The sequence below is a fragment of the Macrotis lagotis genome, chromosome 1, assembly GCF_037893015.1.
Source record: "Macrotis lagotis isolate mMagLag1 chromosome 1, bilby.v1.9.chrom.fasta, whole genome shotgun sequence".
In the NCBI taxonomy this organism is placed as follows: domain Eukaryota; kingdom Metazoa; phylum Chordata; class Mammalia; order Peramelemorphia; family Peramelidae; genus Macrotis; species Macrotis lagotis.
Genome location: NC_133658.1, coordinates 734,159,125 through 734,184,181, shown reverse-complemented (window position 1 = coordinate 734,184,181; position 25,057 = coordinate 734,159,125). Strand labels below are relative to the sequence as shown.

The 25,057-nt window shown below is 33.3% G+C and overlaps 1 protein-coding gene across 7 annotated transcripts in view; it reads left to right on the top strand.

The window, feature by feature from the left end:
- Positions 1–25,057, top strand: part of CDK8 (cyclin dependent kinase 8) — a 124,912-nt gene that overhangs the window by 88,662 nt on the left and 11,193 nt on the right. For 3 of the 7 annotated variants that reach the window (XM_074216173.1, XM_074216175.1, XM_074216174.1), the window contains exons 5-7: positions 19,988–20,045; positions 21,811–21,942; positions 24,242–24,385. In XM_074216173.1, the coding sequence (XP_074072274.1) occupies positions 19,988–20,045; positions 21,811–21,942; positions 24,242–24,385 (334 nt within the window). The remainder of the gene's footprint in view (positions 1–19,987; positions 20,046–21,810; positions 21,943–24,241; positions 24,386–25,057) is intronic. The other 4 variants (XM_074216176.1, XM_074216177.1, XM_074216178.1 and 1 more) reach the window with 2 other exon arrangements.

The following is a 25,057-nucleotide window of genomic DNA, read 5'->3' as shown; positions in this document are numbered from 1 at the left end:
TAATAAAAATAACAGTATTTCCTAAATTTATTTATTCAATGCCATACCACTAAACTACCAAAGAATTATTTTATATAGCTAGAAGAAATAGTAACAATTATCCGGAAGAACAAAAGGTGAAGAATATCAAAAGAACCAAAGGGAAAAAAAGGTTAAGAAAGGTGGTCTATTAGTTCCAGATTACAAATTATATATCAAAACAGTAATTATTCAAATAATCTGGTTAAGAAATAGTGATGGGTCAGTGGAATAGATTGGGTACAAAATACACAGTAATGATCTAATGTTTGATAAAATCAAAGATATAAACTTTTGAAGTAAGAACTCATCATTTGACAAAAATTACTGGGAAAATTGGAGAGCAGTTTGGCGCAAATTAGATTTAGACCAACATTTCACAACTTTTACCAAGATAAGATAAAATGAATAAAAGATTTAGACATAAAGGTGATACTGTAAGTAAATTAGGGGACCATGAAAAATGTACTTAGCAGATTTATTGATAAAGGAGGAGTTTATGAGTAAAGAAGATAAGAGTTTTACAGGAAGTAAAATTATTTTGGTTCCATGAAATTAAAAAGATTTTATACAAGCAAAACTAATCCAACCAAAATTAAAAAGAAAACAAGAAATTGGGGAAATAAGAGCCATTCATCAAAAGAAGAGACCAAAGGTATTAGTAGCTACATGGCAAAACTTATGATTAGATAAATGCACCAAATCATATCTATCAGTTTGTCTAAGATGACAGAAAAGGAAAATGACAAATACTGGAGAGGATATGAAAAAGTTGGAAATGTTAATGCACTAAAAGAGGAGTTGTGCACCAGTGCAAACAATCTGGAGACCAATGAGGAACTGTGCCCAACTGGGCTTAACTGTGATCCAGCAATACCACTTCTAGTTTTGCTTCCCAAAGAGGTCAAAGGAAGGGGGAAAGGACCAACATGTACAAAAGTATTTGTAGCAGCTCTTTTGTGGTGTCAAAGAATGTAAATCAAGGGAATGTCTACCAATAGGGGAGCAGATTGTGTCATATGATTGTGATATAAGAAATGACAAGCAGGATGATTTCAGAAAAACCTGGAAGATTTATTTATATGAACTTATACAAATTAAAGGAGCAGAACTAGGAGAACAATACAGTAATAGTAATATTGTAAAGGTGATCAACTGTCAACAATTTAGCTAATCTGTCTAAGATAATGATCCAGGACAATTTCAATGAACCTGTGATAAGAAAAAAAAAGAAAATGTAAAATGTAAATTTGTTTGTGTGGATTAATATTACAGACACCTGGGACAAGTGATGCTGTGAATAAAGTATTAAACCTGGAATTAAGAAGACCTGAGTTCAAGTCCAGTTTCAGGCACTTCCTTTTTACTAGCTATAGAACTTGGGTTCAAATCACTTAGCTTCTGTTTGCCTCAGTTTCCTCAACTGTAAAATGGAGGTAATGATAATAGCAACTAACTTGAGTCATTGTGAAGATAAATATTTGTAAAGCACTCAGCACAGTGTCTAGCACATGACAGGTATTATATAAATGATTGATATTAGAGTGGCTATTGTTATCAGAACATTTGAGTATAATACAAATTTCAAGTTTGCTTATTGGAACCTTTGAGAACTTACAAATCTGCACTACTTCCCAGAAACTTCCACACTGTAGCCTTTCCAGCAGCACTTCCACAAAGTTTTAAGTTTTTTTCAAGGGAGAGAGCCAGTTTTATCATATTTCTTCTGCTCCAGTATGGTTGGAGGAAGACTGGCACACACACAAGTACTACATCACTCTCTCTCTCCATGCCAATTCCTGTTTTCCTCCATGACTCCTCACTTCCTAGAGTTTTGGCTATTGGTCGTGGCCCTCTAATTTATCCATTTGAGTATGTCATTGATAATATTTTGAGTTATTGTACCACCTACCTCCATTTTCCCCATATGCTTTATGAGTTTTCTTTGATTTTTACGGTGTGGTGATTTTTTAGGAACTCGAGTATCTTGTTGTACAAGTTTAAAAATTGATTGATTTTCCTACTGTGATAAGGCATATGAAAAATTAATATTTTGATCTTGTTCTCAAGACATGCAGTCTAGTATTTTATAATTTTCTGGTGTTCAGAAGATTTGTAAAAAATAATTTAATTTTTAGAGATGGAATATATTAGATTAGGTACTCAGTTAAAATTCTGAAATAAACCAATTATAAGTCTTTGGTGATCATAGCTGCATAAATCTTTCATTAAGGATTTGTCAGTTTTATAACCTTATTTCTCTTGTGTGGGCAAATGAGAAATGATTAAATGAGAGGGTAAAATCAAGTGTTTCTTTTGGAAAGTTTGGCCTACCATCTTTCACAGTCATAGACTTGAGTAATTTTTTAAAAACCATGTAAACACCAGTGATCATAAGATAAGAAAAAAGGCAAATTACCAAATGAAATTGTATTGTGGAACAGTTCCTGAGATAATTTTTTAGTGATCTTTTTTATAGTATAGTCAGATTGTGCTTCTTTTTACCCCCCAGGCTCACTCTTACTTGTAGAAATAGCTATTTCCATCTGTGATTTTAAATTTAAATGGTAAAAACCATTCCTCTTGCACCTTAAAAAAAGCATACGTGTCTTCTATCTAGGTAATCAGTCATCCAAGTGGGTAACCAGACTCTTTTACATTAATTAAAATAAATTACCTACTGATATAGCACATACACACTTACTCATACATACACACAACTCATCTCAGTGTCATATATAAAGATATATATATATGTATATATGTGTCTATTCAAATCAAAATGGATTTTTTTGCATTTTTGATTTAATAGAATTATTGAACCTTGAATTTTGCATTCTTAAGGTTCATCTATCAAACTCCCTCTATATACAATATCTGTTGTAAGGGACAACTTTTTAATTCATGTGATTAGTTGTTGTTAGATGGATCTAATGATAAGAAAATTCTCATGTTGGAAAACATGTACTTAATTACATTAAAGTTCTAGTTTCCAGTATCTGTTGGGGCATGTTCTATCCCTATAAGAAGGTAGCAATAAACCCTTAGTTTTGCCCATGAGTTAGAAATTTCATATTTCTGTTGTTCATAATGTTATTAACCGAGAGAAATATTGCTAAACTTTCTCTTTCCCCTAATTTTTTTTGTTTTTTAATTTTTGTTTATTTATGGCAATGGGGTTAAGTGACTTGCCCAAGATCACAAAGCTAAGCAATTATTACCTGTCTGTGCCCAAATTTGAACTCAGGTCCTCCTGACTCCAGGGCCAATGCTCTGTCCACTGTGCCACCTAGCTGCCCCTCTTTCCCCTAAATTTTTTAAAAATTAATTTTACTTTGTATTTTTAATAAGAATTTATTTTCTTTCCTCATCCTTCCAAAAACTCTTAACATCTATTCAGTCATCAGTCTTTTGAAGTTACAGTTGGTCATTTCATTGAGTAAAGTTCTTGTGTCTTCCAAAACTATTTGTAATAGAGTTGCTGTTATTATAAAATTGTACTCCTGATTCTATTTTACCCACATTGGTTTAGTAATCATAAGTCTTCCTATGTTTCTCTGAATCTGTCCCTTTCACCTATTCTTACATTAATGTACTGTAATTTGTTTATACATTCTCCCACTTGATGGTTATGCTCTTATACCCAGTTCTTTGCCATCACAAAAAGAACTGTTGTAAATTTTTATTTTTGTACACTTTACTTTTCTTCTTTCCTTCTACTTTTTGAATAATAGGTCTGGTGGTATTGTTTTGTCAAAGAACATGCACTGTTTGGTAACTTTATTTCAAATCACTTTCCAGAATGGGCAATAATATGCTTATTTTCCTGCAGCTTCCTCGAAAAATGTCACTTTTCCTTTTTTTTTTTTAAAGTCAACTTTGTCAAATAAAAGATTGTTGGACTTATCCTCAGGTAAAACAAGTACCGTAACTTATCTTCTCTTGTTTTAGTCTTCCCTAAATAAAATGTTACAAGGAGAAATGAAAAGAATAGTGTGATTAGGAGCAGCTAGGTGGTGCAGAGTATAGAGTACCAAGCCCTGGAGTCAGGAGAATTTGAGATGTAACCTCAAACACTTAATAATTAACTAGCTGTGTGACCTTGGGCAAGTCACTTAACCCCATTGCCTTGCCAAAAAAGAATAGTGTCAGAATCGCTAGTCATTTTGACATCTTCACAGGACTCCAGGGCCAGTGCTCTATCCACTGCACCCCCTAGCTGCCCCTAAAGATTTAACCTCCACTGGAGAAGGTAAAAATAAATGTACTAGAATAATAATCGAAGACAGTTCTAAAAGACTTGTGATGGAAAATACAATCCATAGCCAGAAAAGGAACTTTGGAGTTTATTTGCAGTTTACTATCTTCAGTATTTCAAAGTTGTCTTATATATTATGTTTTTTTCTGTTTTCTTTGCGTCTTTCACAACACGATAAATAATGGATCTATGTTTAGAATGGTTATACACATAAGGCCTATATTAAATTACTTTTTGTCAAGGGGAGGAGGAAGGGAAGAGGGATGAGAGGGAGGGAGAAAAATGTAAAGCGCAAAACTTTGCACAGAAAAATGATTGTTGAAAACTACCTTTGCATGTGGCTGGAAAAATAAATAAATAAAATTTAAAAAACGCACATAAACAAATAAATGTGCTAGGGTTAATTATATCTGCTTCACTCTATTTTCTCTTTCAAAAATAATATGCAATCTATTGTTCCTTCTTTGTTACTAGAGTGGGGGACTTTTTGAGCTTAGTGAGGTATACCCAGTCAATTTTCTTTTCGCTGAAATAATCTGAAGGATTACAATTAAAAATTCCAATTATTTCCTAGGTAAATTGGATATAAGATGGAAAGTTAATTTTATTCTATTCCATCCAAATCTTAGAGAACTATTTTTTAAAATTTTAAATCCTGAAAACTAGTTTGGGAATGGGAAGGATATAAAGAGTAAATTGAGTCAAAAAAGTCAAAATTTTGTTTTGTTTTTATTTTTTATTTTTTTTAAGGCAGTGGGATTAAGTGACTTGCCCAAGATCACACAGCTAGGTAATTATTAGGTGCCTGAAGCCGGATTTGAAATCAGGTCCTCCTGATTCCAGTGCCAGTGCTCTATACACTGTGCCACCTAGCTGCTCCTAAGAATGAATTTTATTATGTGTCAGTTTTAACACATTGTTCCTCATTCCAAATATCCTAAAATGTCAATCAGCAAGCATTTATTAAATGCTTACCATATGTTAGTCATTTTGCTAAGTGTCCTGAATAAAAAAGAAAAAACAAAAACCATGCACACTCTAATGGAAGAGATATAATTTATATATTTATAGTATTATTATATGCCACAAATCAATATGTGCAAAATGAATGCTGTACAGATGGAAGAAAGTCATATAAGGGAATGAATGGACTAGGGTGGGAAGTGGGTGATGGAGATGGAAAGGCCTGAATAAGATGGAACCTTGGTCTGATTCTTCAAGGGGACCAAGGCTACCGAGAGGTGAGAAGAACCCATTTGAGGCAGGGGAACCAGTCATTGTATGGACACAGAAACAGGAGGTGGACCATTGTATGCAGAATGAACCATTGCAGAGTGCATCAAAGGGACTGAAGAGAACTAGATGACACCAAGATTGGAGTCAGGAAGACCTGAGATCAATACCAACCTCAGAAACTCATTGTGTGCTCTTGGGCAAATCACTTCACCCTTTCTTCATCTCCCTCAGTGATAAAATGGGGATATAATAATGGCATTTACCTTCCTGGATAGTTCTGAAGGTCAATTGAAGTATTTGTAAAGCTTTACATAGATACTAACAATTTTTATCCACAATAATAAAAATTAATTAGAAAGATTTATAATGTATTCAAATGTTGGAAAGACAAAAAGAGACCAAGTTGTAAACAACTTTAAATGCAGAGGGATTTATATTTGATCCTAGAGATAATAGGGAACCATTAGAGTTTATCAAGTATGGGATAACATAGCCAGACCTGCACTTTAGAAACATCACTTTGACTTTGTGAGAAAAATCCCAGTCACATTAACTGATTGAGTTATTGATGACACTATATGACTGGCATTATGGGATCAGAATTGTAAGGAAATAATGGAGGAGAGAACTATATGTTACTGGGATAAGAAAACTATCAAAAGTTTCTCAAAGGAAGGAAAGAAATAGATGGGAATAACATGAGGGCAGTGAGGTGGCACAAACTTTTTAAAAAACTTTTAAAAAAAAAAAGTAATGATAGGATGAAGAGTTCCCCTTTTGTTTCTAGAGAATCAGAGAACTGTGTGTGTATGCAAAAGGGAATAAGTAATAGTATTGATGTGATAGGAAAAAATATCTCCCTAGTTGAGCCTAGGAATGAAAAATAGAGGAGTGTAAAAGAAAAAATATTTGAAACAAGATCCTAGGAGTCCACAGAATATCATTAATTTCATTAAAAAAATTTCTTCATCAGTGCAGTTCTATTTAAGAGCATTCAGTTATTCTGAGAGAGTAACATGGTTTTAATTTATGTTATCTTTTTTGATAGGGTTATGGTAATGAATAGTAGAATCTCAAGAGTCAGTTGACAAGTAATAATTATTTTATAGTGCTTAAAATTTCTTATCTGGTCATCTGTAGAAAGGTCAAATTATAGAAGTTGCATCTAGCTTGTCCACAATTCCATTAGGAATTCTTTCCCATAGGAAATATTTGTATTATGAGCAAATTATTCCATGTGTCTAACCCCACATCAAAAAGAGGGCAATTTTTGACAATTAAATCTTTTTTTTGCATGACAATTATTTCAAACTCCTTATCCAGATTAAATGCTCCCTTATAATCAAGAAAAATGTTTAAAAATACAAAAGCAGATATACAACCCATGACTTATTTTGTTTTAGTGGTCCCCTACTTTTTTTGTGAATAGAAAGATATATTTTAATATTTTTTCCTCTAAGATCTTCATTAATTTTTCATTTGCCTGCTACCTTTCCATCTCTCTATGCCTCATTCCTATATATTCCTCTGTATCAAAACCTTTATTTCCTCTTTCTTTCAGTACTTTTCCAGACCATCATCCCTAAGCTGACTTCTCTTTCCTCCCTTCTCACTCTCAATTCTAACTCTTTGAAAAGAGTTTTATTTATGGCTTTAGTTTTTACAGAATTTTGATTTCTAGATTTTTTTTTTATACTTTTCTTACACAGAAAAACAGTCCCTTAAATCATAAAAAAGAAGGGGAAAGTGCTTTAAAAAAAAACAGCTTATCAGCTGAGCAATAGATTTTACAACTTTCTGTATCTGTAGTCCTCCCCTCCCATCTCTACAGAGAGAATGAAATAGACATATTTGCCTGTTTTCTCTTCTGAATCTTCTTAGCTTGATTCTTGAAGTTTTTGTGGTAGAAATTTTTAAATTCCATTTAGGTAGTTATTGTGTATATTGTTTTCCTTATTTTACTTTACATTTGTTCACTTAAGTTTTCATACTCCTCATTTAATTATTCACAATTTCTTAGATTGCAGTAGTATTCCCTGAGAATATTGTGTAGCATTTTACTATTCTTCAAACAGCAAGTATATTTTCTTTGCTACTATTTTGGTTTATATTGGATCTTTCTATCTTTGGCCTCCTTTAGGTTTATTCCTAGCTGTGGGTTCTGATCAACTGTTATAAAAAAGATTAGTCACTTGGGGGCGGCTAGGTGGTACAGTGGATAGAGCAGTGGTCCTGGTGTCAGGAATACCTGAGTTCAAATCCGGTCTCAGACACTTAATAATTACCTAGCTGTGTGGCCTTGGGCAAGCCACTTAACCCCATTGCCTTGCAAAAAAAAAAAAAACTAAAAAAAAATTAGTCACTTTCTTAGCATGTTCACAAATAAATTTTATCTCAGACAATTACTAGTTGTATGAACCTAAGCAATTTATACTCCTTGTCATTTTTATTTTCTATAAAATAAGGATGTTGAATTTGATGGCCTCTAAAGTCCTTTTCAACTGTAAATCTGTATTCCTATGAACTTATGTGTTTTATATTCTTTTCCCAGCATTGTTTTAGAATTATATTAAAAGATTATTATTTAAGTAAGCATTTCAGGTCACCTGTATTTACTTCCTTCCCCTGTCATTCTGGATAGAAAAATTAATCTGAAGTCTATATTAGTAGACTTGTTATGGTTCTTTTTCAGTTCTTAGAACTGAATTGCCACTTATATATTTGTAGGTCTTCAAATGAACCTTGAAATGTTTTTTTTTTAAGAGACATTAATGAAAGCCTTGCTTTTCTCTTATCACCTTATTTCTACCCATCATATGATCCTCTAACATGTGTCCTACATATAAAACTTTATGGTTGAAAATTTATTAAAATTTGGGATACATCACTGCTTCAGTCTTAAATAAGTATCTGGATTTCAAAACACAATCCAAAGACAAAATAGATAAGATAGTAAGAATATCTGTGAAAGCATTTCATTCTAGTACACATTATTAGAGAAGATAGGACTCTTTGTTATTATTGTATTGGGTTTTTAAAAAATATTTAAGGCAATGGAGTTAAATGACTTGTCCAGGGTCACACAGCTAGGCAATTATTAAGTGGTCTGAGGTCACATTTGAACTCAGATCCTCCTGACTCCAGGGCCAGTGCTGTATCCAATGTACAACTTAGCTATTCCTTTCTCAGTGCCTTATATTGTTTTAATCCAGGAAGAACTTAAAAGAATCCTATAATTTTATCAATCAATTCATTTTCAGTGATGTGTGCCATAAACTTTTAATTATGTAATTAATAATATTTTAGGAGGTTTATTTTTATTTTTTCTCATCCAGAAAATTAATCAATTTGAGGTAGTGCATCCATTTTTTCCCTTTTGTAAAAATGTTTTGAACTTTGAAAATGCCCTGACTTTTATGCTTACAGTACTCTAAGAGCAATTCTGCATAAAGAAAATATTAGTCATTTTCCTTTGTTTGTTTTAGGGAAATTGCCTCTTTAAGGAAAAGTAATCATTACAAGCAATTGATTTGGATTCAGAAGACTTCGGTTCAAATCCTGTCTGCTTCTACTTAACTGACCTCACTGCCCAAAACCTATCCTTACTTTTCCTCACTTGACCCTTTCTTACATTCTCTACATTGGCACTTCCAAACTCTCCCCCCCTTTTCTCAAGCTTTCTAAATAACTCCTTCTTCCCCCTTCTTTTGCTTTACTCAAAAAAAAAAAAATGAGGCTGTCTTCAGCTACCTCTTCTTTATATCTTTTCATTTCATAAGCTTTTATTTTCTCTCCTTCCCAGTACTCTTACCCTTTCCAATGGAAAAAATGATACCAAGTCTTGTAACAAATATTCATAGTCAAACAAAAGTTATTTCCACAATGTCCACATACAGAATTGTGTCTTATTTGGCATTTCAAGTCCATCTCATCTCAGCAGGTGGGTAGTGGTCCATTGGAATCATAGATAGTCCTTATTTTAAGTCTTTCATTATTTATTTGAAGTGTTATTGTACAGATTATTCTCATTCTGCTCATTTTATTCTATATCAATTCTTATCAAACTACATTTTGAACACTAGGCTACTGGGTTCATTTGGTTTTTTTTTTAATCTCTTTCACTATCGACCTTTTTTCAGTAATATCAACTAATTTTGATGATTACTGCTTTGTAGTATAGTTTGTGACCTAGAACTGCTAGATTTCCTTTCCCCTTTTTTTCATTATTTTTCTTGTGATGTTTCCCATAGTTGATAGATTCTCAGGTGTTTTGTAAATTTACTTCTGACTTATGAAAAGGTGACCCTTCTAAACAAAGCTATCTCCTCCAATCTCCCTTGTTCATACTCATCTCATCTCTCCAATTGTTGGGGTTTTTGTTTTTGTCCACTGGCTTCTTGTCTACTGTTTGTTGCCTCAACTTTTCTTCTCAATACCTTAAAGCCTGACTTGCAGTATAATCATTCAGCTGAAACTGACAAATCAAATGCCCTTTTCTCAGACTTCATCATTTTTAATATGCCCATCTATAGCAGTTGACACTGTTGGCCACTTTCTCCATCTGGATGAGCTGTCCTAGTTCTCCTCAGTCTCCTTTCCTGTATCATCATTCATATATATCATAAGTTTCTCCTACACTCACTTCTATTTTCTTTATTTATTTTCCTCAATTGCTAATCTCATCAGCTCCCAAGGTTTTCACCCCAGATCTATATATCCAGCTCTCATCTCTCCTGAGCTCCAGTCTCCCATAACCAACTGCCTATTGGATAATTTTAATGTTCCTTATGCATATCTCAAAATTAACTTTTCTAAAATAGAACTCATTAACCCTTCTCTCAAACTTTGGAATGTCTCTATCACTCTCAGGATATCACTATCCTTTGAGTTAGCCAGATTCTTATCCTTGGTTCATCCTTGAGTTGTCACTCTTAATCTACATATCCCAGTCTATTACCAAATCTTATCGTTTCTCTCTCCAGTGTGCACAGCTGAGCAAGTGCCCTTCCCCCAGTCCTCTTGCCATTATTCTCCTTTACCTTTCCAGTTGGATCCTGGCATCTCTCTCTCTTTCTATCCTTCCTCTTCCTCCTCTACCTCATGCCTTTGCATAACTGTGCCTGTGCCTTTAATGCACTTTCTCATTTAAACATAAGTTCATGGAACCTCTCTATGCCACTACTTGCTGATAGAGGTAGAACTCTGATTCATGATGCCATAGATCTCTCAGTTGCAGGACAATTTTCCAGTTTCATAGGGATAGGCATAGGGTGGGGGCAGAGAAACCATTGACTACCAGTTCTCCTTTCCTCAGTAGATTACCTTATTTCTGCCCCAACCTTTAGTGATCACCTCCCTTATCAGTCAGCAGCCAGCAACATTGAGGTAAGACCCTCTAACAGCAAAAAGATTATGATTTCTTGAAGGGTCAGATATTTTTAATTAATGTATGTATATTTTTTAGACATAATGCTATTGCACACAATAGATTATAATATAGCATAAGCATAACTTCGTGTTATTGGGGACAGTGTTTCCCAAAATTTTCTTCTTGAAATGACATCTTCAAAGCCTGAAGCTCATTAGTATCTAATGTGAATTTTCAATACCTTTTATTCGTATTTTTTTTAGTTGCAGAAGCATATCTTGTAGTCAGCATTGTGAGGTAAATACTCGACCATTGTAAATCAAAACTATTCGTGTTTTTTGGGGGTTCCCCCACCCCATTTATTATGTGTGTTTCTCTGGTTTCTCCAAATTTTCTGTTAAGACATCGGGGCCACTTTTAGCAATGAATGTGCTTACTTTCAGATGAACTAGTTCTTAAGACATTTAGTATTCAGACCAGACTTGTGTTTATTGAGTTTTGGGGGGTTGTTTAATAGAATAGTGGTCATTGTAGAGACCTGTATGGTTAAAGGAGATTTCTTCTTTTTAACAAGTAATTATTCTAACCTCCTCAGAAGTCATCCAAAATCATTAAAGAGCCAGACAATGGCACCATCCGTTAAAGTGTCTTCAAATGAAATTGTAGATTCACGAACTTAAATTTGTTCCTATTAAATTCTTAACCTCTCCAAAGATCTAGGAATGCTAATTCAGTAATGCTTCTGAATAGCCATAGCTAAACTCATGCCCTTTAATATGGTTTGTTCTTTAAAACCAAGAGCTTGTGTGTCCTAGTAGTGGGCAGATTTTGAAGGGGTAGTCCTTTTCCTTTGGTTCAAATCATTTTTTTAAAGGTTTTTGCAAAGCAAATGGGGTTAAGTGACTTCAAGGCCACACAGGAAATTATTAAGTGTCTGAGGCTGGATTTGACATCAAGTACTGCTGACTCCAGGGTTTGTGCTCTATCCACTGCTCCACCTAGCCGCTCTGGTTCAAATCATTCTTGATTAATTGGCAGAAGACATGTATCCCTGGGTGTTTCCATAATGTTCAGAGTATTAGTTTTGTTCCTGACAGATTTTTTCTGTGCTAAAAATAACATGGCCCAACAATTGAGGCTTAAGACATCTTGTGTTTTTGATTCCTTGTTTTTAGTGTTGTGTGAACTTTCCCCCAGTACTTGCATCTCCCTGTGTGCTTATTTCATCAATGTTTATCTGCTAAAACTTTCAGTAGGTTAGAAATAATTGTATTGAATTGCTATTGTACTACTGAGCTATGTATTTGGTACATAGATTATTGCTCTTACTAGTCAGTGAAATATTGTGGAGGTTTCTTGCTACTTGATAAATAAAAATACCCAAAGACGTTTTAAAAAAAGTTTGTGTGTGTGTGTGTGTGTGTGTTAGAAGAGAGGGAGAATAAGCTGTAAAAAAGACTGGAAAAGTTGATGATGCAGGTTTGTAAAGGGCTTTGAATATCAAACAGGTTTTTATAGTTGATCTTGTAGGTAATGGGGAACCAGTGGAGTGTATTGAGGTGGGGGAAAAGATGGTTTTTACATGGTCAGATCTACATTTTAGAAAAATCACTTTTAACAGATAGTTAGAAGATGATTTATAATGAGGAGAGACTTTTGCAGGCTATGGTTGTACTCTAGAGAGAGAAGGAGGGGTGGTGTATTTGAGAGTTGTTAAAAAGATAAAATCAGACTTTGGCAATTGATTGATTAGGGTGAACAAGTGAATGAGGAGTTAAGGATGACACCTAGGTTATAAGAAAATGGTGATACCTTCAAAACTAATAGGGAAGTTAAAAAAAGGAGAAAGTTTGCAGAGAAAGTTAATCATTTCAGTTTTGGAAATGTTGAGTTTAAAGTATATAGGATCTCTAGTTTGAGGTGTCTAAGAGGCAGTTGGAAATATGGAATTGGTGGTCAGGAGAGAAGTTGAGACTGGATAAGTGGGACTGAAAAATCATCAGTATAATATAGAGGGGGGGAAAAGAGTACCCAGGGCACCTATGGTTAACTGACATTATCTAGATGAAGATCTACCACAGAAAACTTAGAAGAGAGTAGTATCATGAAAGCCTAGAGAAAAGAGAATATCAAGAAAAGCAGTTTCAAAGGTTTCAGAAAGTTTATGAAAAATAAGAATTGAGCAAAAACCATAAGCTTAGGCAGTTAAGATTTGTCAAATTGTTGAATGATCAGATGAGTGTAGTTATTAATGGATATTCGGAGGATCTCTGTTTGACCGTGTGCTGTTTAATATTTTTATCAGTGACTTAGATAAAAAACAAGGATTTCATCTTTATCAAATGTGTGGTTGACAAAAAAAAAAATTGGTTGTTGTAACTAACACTGAATTACTGAGACAGGATTAAAAAAGACCTTATCCAGAACTTTGCAACTAATTGAAAAATATGACATATATTAAAGATAAAGTCTTACATTTGATTTCAAAAAATCAACCTTGAAAGTCAAGATGTGGCCAGCATGACTTGACCACACTTTGTAAAATATCTTGAGATAGATATTAGTAGGCTACAAGTCCAATATTAAGTCACATGATGTAACAGTCAGATGTTAATAGCTCAGCTAATGAACTATACTGAGAATCAGAGCTTCCAAGAATAAGTAATGTGATAATCTTGCTGTCAGGTTATTTTTTAGTAAGATCACATCTATAGTATGTTCATTTCTGGGCACCACAGTTTTAGGAATGATATTGGTGAGGAAAGAAGAGGAGTACTATATGAAGATGAGTCAGAAGACTATTGGGAGAAGATTCAGACCCACTCTGGTAGAAGTTGCAAAGATGCAAATTTATTATTGGTATGTGAGACAGCTTCTGAATAATTAATAATGGAATGGGATGTCTCAAGAGGTAATGCATTCTCCTTCATTGCAGTCCTTTGCGCAGAGGTTGAATTTACCACTTATCAGTTATGTTATAGTGGAGATTGTTTTTCAGGTGGAGGTAAGAATAAATGGCTACTGAGATCTGCTTCGATTTTGAAATCCTGTAATTCTGTGAAATCATTCCTATTCCATTTTGTTCATATGTCAAATGTTAGGATCAATATTTCCTCTAATTTTCAGGAATAAGAACAAATGAGCAAGTTCAATAAACTAACAACTGTACTTCTGTATACAAACCAAAATGGAAAACCTGAATAAAAAAGTACAGTTTAGTGAGTGGATTGGAGGGAAAGGTTGGTTCTAACTGTTAGACAACCTGATTATACTCTTGATTCCAAAAAGTGATGACTGAGTGAAGGGAGAATCAAGGTAGGGATTTATATTCCCAGTGGAATAGCCTGACATTGTGTCTTTGATATAGATGTTTAATATTGTGAAGTCTAAAGACAAAAATGAAAACAATCCCAGTTTTCCAGAAAGCTCACCTTGTGCTTAGGGGAAATAATTTATACCTGCATAGGAATATAGAAAATGAATATGAGGTGATTCTGAGAGGGGACAAGTAGCTCAGTAAATGCTTACTATTGATTTTGGTGGTACTAAGCTTATGTCTTAATATATTCTCTGGTAGATCAGCACTGAATGGATCATTATATTCAGTTCAGTGACCATTATTAATTGCCTACTTTGTACAAGACACTACTAGGCTAAATACTGGAAATGCAGAACTAAATATTGCTACCCTTCCTCCCACCTTTGCCTTTTGGGAGCAGCATGTATGATCAGAGGAATTGGATACCCAACAAGAGTTAACCTCTCCTTCAATTCACTAACTAAACTTTGTTCATCTTTGTTCAAACTTTTCAGTTTGCTTTGTATAGCTGGCATAGTTGTTGGCCCACTGAATTTTGTCATCTGTTCACATTACAGAAAATTAGAGAGCATATATTGAGCCTAACTTTCTTTTTTTAATAATTTTTTTTTATTTTTGAATTTTACATTTTTTCCCTATTCTTACTTCCCTCCCCACCCTCCCACAGAAGGCTGACAGTCTTTACATTGTTTCCATGCTATACATTGATTAAAATTGAATATATTGAGAGAAAAATCATATCCTTAAGGAAAAAAGATAATATAAGAGACAACAAAAGTACATAATAAGATAACATTGTTCTTTTTTTAATTAAAGGTCTTTGGTCTTTGTTTAAACTCCACAATTCTTTCTGTGGATACAGATGATATTCTCTATAACAGATATCCCAAAATTGTCCCTGATTGTTGCCCTGATGAAATAAGTAAGTCCATTAAGATTGATTATCAACCCCATGTTGCTGTTATGGAATACAGTGGTCTTCTGGTTCTGCTCATCTTGATCAGCATCAGTTCATGCAAATCCTTCCAGGTTTCTCTGAATTTCCATCCTTCCTGGTTTCTAATAGAATAATAGTGTTCCATAATGTACATATATTACAATTTGTTCAGCCATTCCCCAATTGATGGACATTTATTCAGTATCCAATTCTTTGTCACCACAAATAGAACTGCTATGAATATGTTTGTACAAATGATGTTTCCTTTTTCGTGATCTCTTCAGGGTGTAGACTAGTAGCTGTATTGCTGGATCAAAGGGTATGCACATTTTTGTTGCCCTTTGGGCATAATCCCAAATTGCTGTCCAGAAAAGTCGGATGAGTTCACAGCTCCACCAACAATGTCTTAGTGTCCCAGATTTCCCACTACCCTTCCAACATTGATCATTGTCCTTTCTGGTCATATTGGCCAGTCTGAGAGGTGGGAGGTGTAGTACTCAGAGATGCTTTAATTTGTATTTCTCTAATCAGTAAAAATTTAGAGCAATATGACTGTGGATCACCTTGATTTCCTAATCTGTAAATTTTCTCTGCATTGAGCCTTTCTTTTCAACTTGCTTTCTCTGAGCAAATATATTTGTTGACTTCTTGAACTGTTTAACTGTTCATAATTACCAAAATTGAGAGGGAATATTGATTTTAACATTCAATATATTCTGGGTTTTAAGCTTGGACTTTTACAGAGAGGGAAACTGAGGTTCAAGGAGAAGAAATTACTTTCCCTGGATCACAAAAGGAAAAAGCTAGGATTTGAACCTCTTTCCTCTTGACTTTACATCTAGTGTCCTTTGCATTATTAAAAACAAAAACAAACAAAAAAACAGAAAAAAACTTGCACAGCAAGTTACTTTTCAATAACCTTTTTCCCCCCAGCTTTTTTTGTTTTTGTGTTTTGTGATAAAATCCAAACTCTTGGTTGAAAACTAAAGCTAATAATGTGCTAGAGTAGGGTTGTCCAACCTTCTTTTAAAAGTTTTTATTGAAACAATAGACAATATATTTTCATTTACCATTTTTTTTTGGTTGTTTTCTTTTTGAAAGGCAGTGGGGTTAAGTGACTTGCCTAAGGTTACACAGGTAGAATTTGAACTTAGGTCCTTTTGACTCCAGGGTGAGTGCTCTATCCACTCTGCCACCTAGCTGCCCCTTGATTTGCCATTTTAATGAGAGCTCTGCAGTAGCTGGGCTTCATTTACTAAAGCATTTAGTAAAACCATAGGGGCCACATGAAATCACACTGCAACTGCTGTGCCTATGCTAAAGAATACGTAAGCAGTTAAAAAAAAGAAACATACCACTGAACTTTTAGATTGAAAACAAAAATATCATCAGTAAAATATACTAAATTACTGGTTTATGACCCACATCCATGCATTTCTTCAAACCCGTACCTCTTCCAAACTTATTATTATTGAGGAAACCACCAGTCCTCTTAGTCCTGTCCTCCAGGCTTATAACCTAGGAAGCATCCTGGACTTTTCAGTATTTCTCATCCTCCTATTCCCACATCCAAACTTTTGCCTGTCAGTTTCACTTTTGTAACATCTCTAGAATTTGACCACTTTTCTCTGATACTTCCTTGGTCCTTTTAATGGATTTATCAGAGAGTGGATGGCTTTCACCCTCAATAAATTCAAGAAGTTAATGAATCATTAGCATAGGGCTAATTGTTAGCTGCATAGGCTGAAGAGCTCCAGAGATTTGCTCTTACAAGTCAGCTAAAGCAATTATAGGGCCCAGATGGAGATTGCCCTCTATCTCTTTTTAGGTTATTGAATTGGGAAGTTCAACATACTTGAATTTGCAAAAATGATTTTCCTTTATAGGCAGCTCCCTGATATTAGAAGACAGCAAGTAAAAAAGGGTTTAACTTTTCAGAGATGAATTTGATTGACTAGATTTATGGCCCCTTCTCATATCCTCTCTGCATCACTGTATCATGTGAAAATGTATCCTATCTTTTAAGGAGACCCCCCCCCCCCTTGCCAAAGGTGCATCAGGTTTTAGCTAGGGACCTTCCACAGTATATTATTAATAAGTAAACCTGAGCAATTGGTGACATTGAAATGGGGGACTGGGGCAGTCCCAGCAGCTATCTGGGTAAATAGGAGTACCTATACCAATAGGTTTTGGGGGAATGATCAGAGAAGGAATCATGTCCACTGCCAAGTTAAGTTGGGCAGGAGTTATCTTCTTTCCTAGAAGGAGCTTTATTTAGGCCATAGATTGGAATATGATATGCTGGAAATATGATTGGTGTTTAATTTATGTTTCATATTAAAGAGATTAGTTCTTTAAAAAAAAGAAAAAGAAACTTTGGGATCTCTATAATAAAAGCAGCATACCAGACTAATCTTTTTCCTTCCTCTCTTCCTCTCTCCCCCCTTCCTTCCTTCCTTCCTTCCTTCCTTCCTTCCTTCCTTCCTTCCGTTTTAAAAACAAATTTAAGCAGAGGGAATTTAGGTGTAGTTTATGTATGTTACAGTGAAGAATTTGTTAAAGTATCCCAAGCTGTTCTTAGGGAAAAGATGGAGAGATGTGGACTAGTTGTATAACTTTTCAATTCCTTATTTACTATTAACTCAACAAAAGTACCACCTCCATAAACCCTTCTCTGATTTATCTTCTACTATAATAGTTTTGTACAAATTTTCCTAGATAACTTCATCTTGATCTTTTTGTCCTATTCTTATTTTGTACTTATTTGTGTGTGTGTGTGTGTGTATACCATTTCCATCTTTTATATTGTAAATTCCCTGTGAAAATAGAGGCATTTTATTGTCTTGAACATAACACACTTGGTAAATGTTTATTGAGCTGTGTGGAACTGACTTGTTTTACATAGAGTAGTGTGTATCATGTTACTTGATGATGAAACCAGAGATTTACAGCTGGAAGGGATCTTTTAACCACTTAGTCAAATCATCCTTCCAGATGAAGAAATCAAGATTAAGTGCTCAGAGATTAAGTGCTTTTAGTGATGTGACCCAATTAATAAATGTCAAAGTTGGAGTTGAACCTAGATCTTCATGTCTCCCAGTTCAGTGCTTTATCCAATTGACCACACTGTCTCTCATAATTTATAATATCCATTGTGGCCTGTGCGCCTAATAAACCTACTTAGCTTCCATGATCAGACAAAATCAGGTATTTTCAAGATGATATAAGTTTTGTTGCTTCATCTTTAAAATTAGGGAATTAGACTAAATGAGTTATGTTCCATTCTATCTATGATGTGATATTATTCTTTTTCACAAGGTGATGGTAAACTAGCTGTCTACAACCAACTAAAGTGAACGTATAAGCAATTTTGGATAGTTTTGGTCATACATGAATGAGCCTTAGGGGGAATGTTTGTAAAAATACTTTTAAAAGGACAATTATTGAACCCAGGCTCAGAAGTTTATGCATTTAAGACATTTGAGAAACTTGCTAAGTTCTGGCATCATTTTCCAGAAAGAAATACGAATTAGAAATAAGCACGAATAAAAATCTTTGTCACTTAGTATTTTTTTCAAGCATGATATAGAAAGAACACCAGACTAAGACTCAGGCTTATTTTGTGGTGTTTCTGGGCATTCCTTGACTATCTCAGTTACTTCATTTATAAAATTAGGTGTTTAGAATAAATATTTTCTTGTCTTTTCTATTCCTAAGATTCTGTGATTCTGTGAATTTCTAACTATTGGTGATTTTATGGCAAAAAAGAGTAATAATAGCTCATTAAGTCTTTTGATATCAGAAGCAGATTCTTTATTTTTTTGTAGTTGAATGGTAATTAGTTGTCTTATATGACATTGAACTATTGCAGTGACAGTATAGAGGCTTTATTAGTATTAGTAGGAAGAGATCCTGATACCTAGAGTAAACAACTGAAATAAAAGTATTCAGTGTGATTTTTTTGGATTGTTTCCCTCCCTCCACCCACATCTTTTTTTTTTTTTTGGATGTTCTGGTACTGTTTACTAGAATTTTCTGTTTAACAGATTACAGCCATATTAAATGAATGACCCTATCAGGATAGACTAGAGAGAAAATTAAGTATTTTAATAAATATAATATCCATTTTCTTATGTCTTGGGGAATTATTCCAACTAGGAGTTGTGGGATACATCAGTGATTTTTAAAATGAGATTTCAAAATTGAATGAATAGTTTTCTAAATTTTGTAATTTTAGATTTTAGTTTAGAATTTTTTTTAAAGAAGCAAAAAACATTTTTATAAATTTTCTGCAGTTTACTTGAGATTTGCATGAAATTTATTTGCTCTGACATATTTAGTCATATTTGAGAGGTTTATGTAAATCACAAAAGATGTTTTTATTTGACTAAAGGACTTAGAAGAAAATGATAGATTAGTCTGTAAGACCCTTGAAGGCAAGAACCATTTTTGTTTATCTTTCTTAACCCCAGCATCTAGCCCAAGGCTTTGTCACATGGTAGCCATTTGTTAAACACTTTCTGAATTTGAATTATCAGCTTCCTATTAAAGAGTTCACAAGAAATACAGTAGAGAAAGCAATGTCTAGTTAAGAAGTTAAGTCTTATCTCTTCTTGAGGAGAAAGACTCCTTGTATAATCATAATGTAGCCAATATATAGATATACATGCATACATATATATATATGTGTGTGTATATGTATATATATATATGTGTATTCACAAATAAACATTTTATGTGATCTGAATTCAATTGACAGTTTTGTAAATTGGTACTTTGTAAATTTCAGCTGGATTTTTATTTGTACTGCATGTTGTCTCCTTAAAAAATATAAATATTTTGTTTCCACAGAAACCTGCTAATATTTTAGTTATGGGTGAAGGTCCTGAGCGAGGAAGAGTAAAAATTGGTATGTTATAACTTTATTAAGTCATAGTGTTGCATTTTTTTAGAGCTCTTAATGGGAGTTATATCACTTAAAAAATTTTTGTAATGATATCCATGTATTCATATGTTGAAAATAACTTTTAAAGAACATTTAAGCTATTTTGTGTTTTTGTACTAGGAAATTATGAAATGCTTTTATAATATATTTAATTTAAAATAGGGTGACTAGTGGATCTGAGCACCAAATTTAACATTTATTTTGGTTTGCAGAATTCTGTATCAGGTATTCAATCAGCTGACAGACTTTGCTCTGTTAGTCAAAGTGTGAGATTCTCATAACCTTTTACCCTTCTTTACCTTCTATAAGTCCTTAACATTTCTTTTCAGTTGAAAGATTTGTATCAACTGTATACTGGCTACCCATTCTAAATTTTTATGACTTAGACTATGCAAATTTTTGTTCAAATGTTGTTTGTTCAAGTAACTCTCAAATCACATCTTCTCGAGAAGAATAGGCCACTAAGAATGTCTCTGGACTTCATAGATAGCCGAGCATGAAAGGAGAAGGGTCTATCAAATTTGATGAAGTTTCAATGTAAGCTTTCCTGCCAAGCAATACTTTTTCTAGTAAAACTTAAGAAGTAGGAGAGAATCTGTCAACTAGTCCTTTTGCATGTACTCCTTAGTGTAAGATTTGGGGAGAGTTTACAGAAAATATTTAAATTCTCTAATTTGGTGTTAAGTTTCTTATTAAGGGAAAAGTTCTTCAAGGGATATGGGAAGGGGTAGAGAGACTAATTTGTGCATATGGATACATTTGAGAGGAAGTGTTACTTTTAATTGTAATCTCTTGAAAATATGATCATAAAATTATAATCCTTTGTCAGATTTGTGATTACTGTTGTCTCTTATTTAAATAATTTAAGTACAGTAGAACAATGCTTACTTTGTTGAAGAGCTCCATTGGGAGAGAAACTTACCTTATTTAATAGTTATTCAAATTTAAATAAGAAATATTGGGTTAAACTTGCAGCTAGTGAAAAGGAAAGTTATTTTAGATATGGGTCTCTCATATATATATAAATATTCAGTTTATATATGTAAACTGAATTTCAAATCCATCATAAATGACAGTGTAATGACTTTTGGAAAAGTCTTTAACTGCTCTGGTCTTCAGTTTCATCTGTAAAATTAATGGGGTTTAACTGGATGATCTTTGAGATCCTATCAAGCTTTAAAATTCTCTGATTTAGTCATTTAAATCTAACACAAGCCAATTGAATCCATTAATAATGACTTAAAGTAAAGTAAGATACTCTTGCCTCTCAGTTGGCCATTTCAGAAAAATAGGCACAGATGACTTAAGTAGCATGTAATTCATCTATCTTTATCAGAATTGTATTCCACTTCCTTTTGATTGTCACTGATAGTGTTTTCATTAACACCAGAACCCACTTTAGCATCTTGGCTCTTTGCCCCTGTGTTGATGTAACAGTTGGAAATCTGCTTATGAGAATAGGGTCCTATTTAACCAGAGGGAGCAAGACTATGGACTTAGTCTAATCAAAGATCAGGGTGAAGATGAATTGCACTCAAGTTACACAGGTGATCTAAGTTGTTTGTATAAAGAACCTTATAAGAAATAAAAGTTTTATTATTTCAAATTATAATTATTTTACATGAGTAATATGAAATGTTAATGAAGTATAGCATAATAGATAAAACTTGAAAAAAATCTGTTGTCAGTATTAAAGTGGATTTTTTTTTTTTGTTTTGGAATTTCACAGCTGACATGGGCTTTGCACGATTATTTAATTCACCTTTGAAGCCTTTAGCAGATTTGGATCCAGTAGTTGTAACATTCTGGTACCGAGCTCCAGAGCTCCTTCTGGGAGCAAGACATTATACCAAAGCTATTGGTGAGTAGAATTAATTAAAAATTGCTACTTAGCTATTACTCTTGTGAAATAGTCTTTAGGATCTAAGAGTTGGAAGGGACCTCAGTGGTCATGTAGTCCAACCTCATTCAAGCCATCCTCTATTTAAAGACCACCAGTGATAAAGAATTCACTCTCCCAATCCAAAAAAGATCTCTTTTAAAAAAAAAAAAAGAAATTATTAGGAAAAATGTCCTTATGTTGAGTCAAATTGTTCTCTATAATTTCTACTTACTGGTCTTTGGGGCAGCTAGGTAGTGCAGTGGATAGAGCACTGGCCTTGGACTCAGGGGAGCAGGAGTTTGAATCTGGCCTCAGACGTTTGCCAATTACTAGCTCTGTGACCTTGCACAAGTCATTTCACACTAATTGTCTCACATCCAAGGACATTTTCAATCATCCTGATTCCAAGTCCATCCTTGAAGTATTTTCTTTTGATTTTTATACTGATTGAAAATCACTGAAAAATTTTGAATGGAGAATGAAATGGACAAAACAATATGAATGAAAGTGAATGCAAGACATAGAAGATACTGAAAATGAGGTATATGTTGAGAAGGAAGTTCTTACAGATGATCAAGGATTTGGAACAAACCAATCCCCTCTCCCCTTTCCATTTGTCTACCTCTTTTTATTCCCTTCTACATATTTGCTTTTATCCATAAATCACATTCTTCCTAGCTTTAGCAGTCCTACTTATTTTGTTATCTCTTCTATGCCATGATCTAGAGTTTGGAGCAAGAGTTTAATGTTTTTTGTTAAAAAAAAAAAAATAGTCCAATCTGTTTTTCTTTTATGCAGCCATATTTTATAGCATCATTGTGTAGATTTCTTAATTGATTCTTTCAGACTATCATAGGTCAAATTGATTTATAATTACAGTAGAAATTGTTCCCTGATAGTTTTTTGGTAAGGAAAGATATTTCACAGACTCAAAATATTTTTAAATTTATGCTATGTGAAAACATTGTTCAGAGACAAATATTTAAAACAAATATTTAAAAAATTTTTGACCAAAGATCTTTCCATTTAAAAGTATTAAATGAGCTTAGTGATTCTTTGTTGTGAAATGCAATAACTGAGAAATTCATTTATCACTGGGAAATGTAAACCCAGCTTCATATCAAAGATAAACTTTTTGATCTTTGATAGATTTTCTTTCAAGAAAAGAAAGATGATAATTCATTCACTTCCAAACTGTAGTTTGCTGAGAATGATAATACAGTTAGTTAATCTTTGGCTCTGAAGACTTAAGGGTTGTTTTTTTAATGGCTCTCTAAATTTTATATTGACTAAGCTATATTAACCTAACTTACTTTAAAATAAGTTTTTAAAAATTTAGTACATATGCTGGCTGAAATAATCCAGTTTTCCTGTTGAATGCATAGTAGATCACATATTACCTGCCATCTTCATTAATTTTTTTAAAGTATAAGCCAGTCCTTCTTTCTTTTCCTATTTGTATTTCAAAATTTTTTTTAGTAATGAATAATTTTGATAAGTGCATTTTAAACACGAGGCAATAAGAAAATAAATATAGTTTGAACTTTGCTAAGTGTGTTTACAATGTAAAAAGAGAGCAGTCACCTTGACTAGTCTTTTCAAATAGCTATTTTCACTGAGTAAGTCACACATACTCGAAAGAAGCTTATATAGGTTGAGATACAGCTGTAACTGAATGGAACACTGCTACGTGCTCTTTGAGAACAGGAATGCTGTTTCAATAAATATTCGAAGTTTGAAGTTACTTTTTTTTCCTACTGATAATAAAAGTTTACTAATTAAGATTTATGGTAGTAATTTTTAAATGTGCAAACAAATAAAAATAATTATACAGTTACTTTATTATACAAATGTTCTCTGCCTGTCTGATTCAAAAAAATATTGCTTAATTTTAATTTTGTTTTATTTACAGTTTTACTTCTTATATAAGGGACCTTGAAACCTGTTTTATGAATATAATTTTGTTTTTGGCATAAATGATTTCATTCAACTATTCTAAATTTAGGCTGAGACTTAGAGTAAAGCCACTGGATGGGAGGGAGATAGGACAATAGGATTTAAAATGTGGAGTTTAAAATTAATTCAGTTTCATGATATTTATTGTCTATAAGTTAATTGTTTATAAATGAATAAGTTTTCCTTTAAAAAAAATCCTTTCCCTTTCTCCACTCACCCCTCCAAAAAAAACCCCAACAATGCATTTTCTTTTAGAAAGATCCACTTTATTTCCCCCTTTCCTTTTTTCTTTTTCCTTTTCCTCTTTTTTTTTTCCTTAAAGATATTTGGGCTATAGGGTGTATATTTGCAGAGCTACTTACTTCAGAACCAATATTTCACTGTCGACAAGAAGACATCAAAACTAGTAATCCTTATCACCATGACCAGCTGGACAGAATATTCAATGTAATGGGATTTCCTGCAGGTACATATTGCATTTTTATCATTCTTATCTAATTTAGATATCTGCATTTGAAAAGATGTTTTTCTTTTTAAATAAAGGTTAGACTAAGTAAAGTATAAAAGCTGTTTGGATATTTTTTTTGTCACATGAATATACACCATTATGTTCTATATTTAGATTGTGTATTATAAGAGCTTTATTCTTTTCAAGACCCTACTGTCAATGGAATAACAAGGGTATTGTTGCAATTTGAGGATCCATGTAGGAATACAATATATTAAAAGGTCACTGAAGTTCAATACCACCTCAGAGAGTTTGTTGTATTTTGATATTTTCGAACTATTAAACTATTAAAATATTTATATATTGTCTCTCTTCAAAATATCTTCTTTTTGATTAATCTATTCTCCCATTTCATATTAGACTAAGAAGACTTATGATTTCTTATTTTTATTTTCAGAGAGAGAAATTACACGTACTATTTGATCCTCTAGGAAGTCCCAAGTGGGGTTGGGGCTAGAGTTAAGGTTTTCTGCTTCCAAATTCTTTACAAAATCTGTAAGTTTATATTATCTAGCAGAGGAGATGAACCAGTAATGAAGACAAACAACTATGGTAAATGCTTAGCATCTAGCTAGTTGCTGTTATAAAAGAAATATGAAAGAGCTGTCCTTAAAATGTCTACTTAAAAAA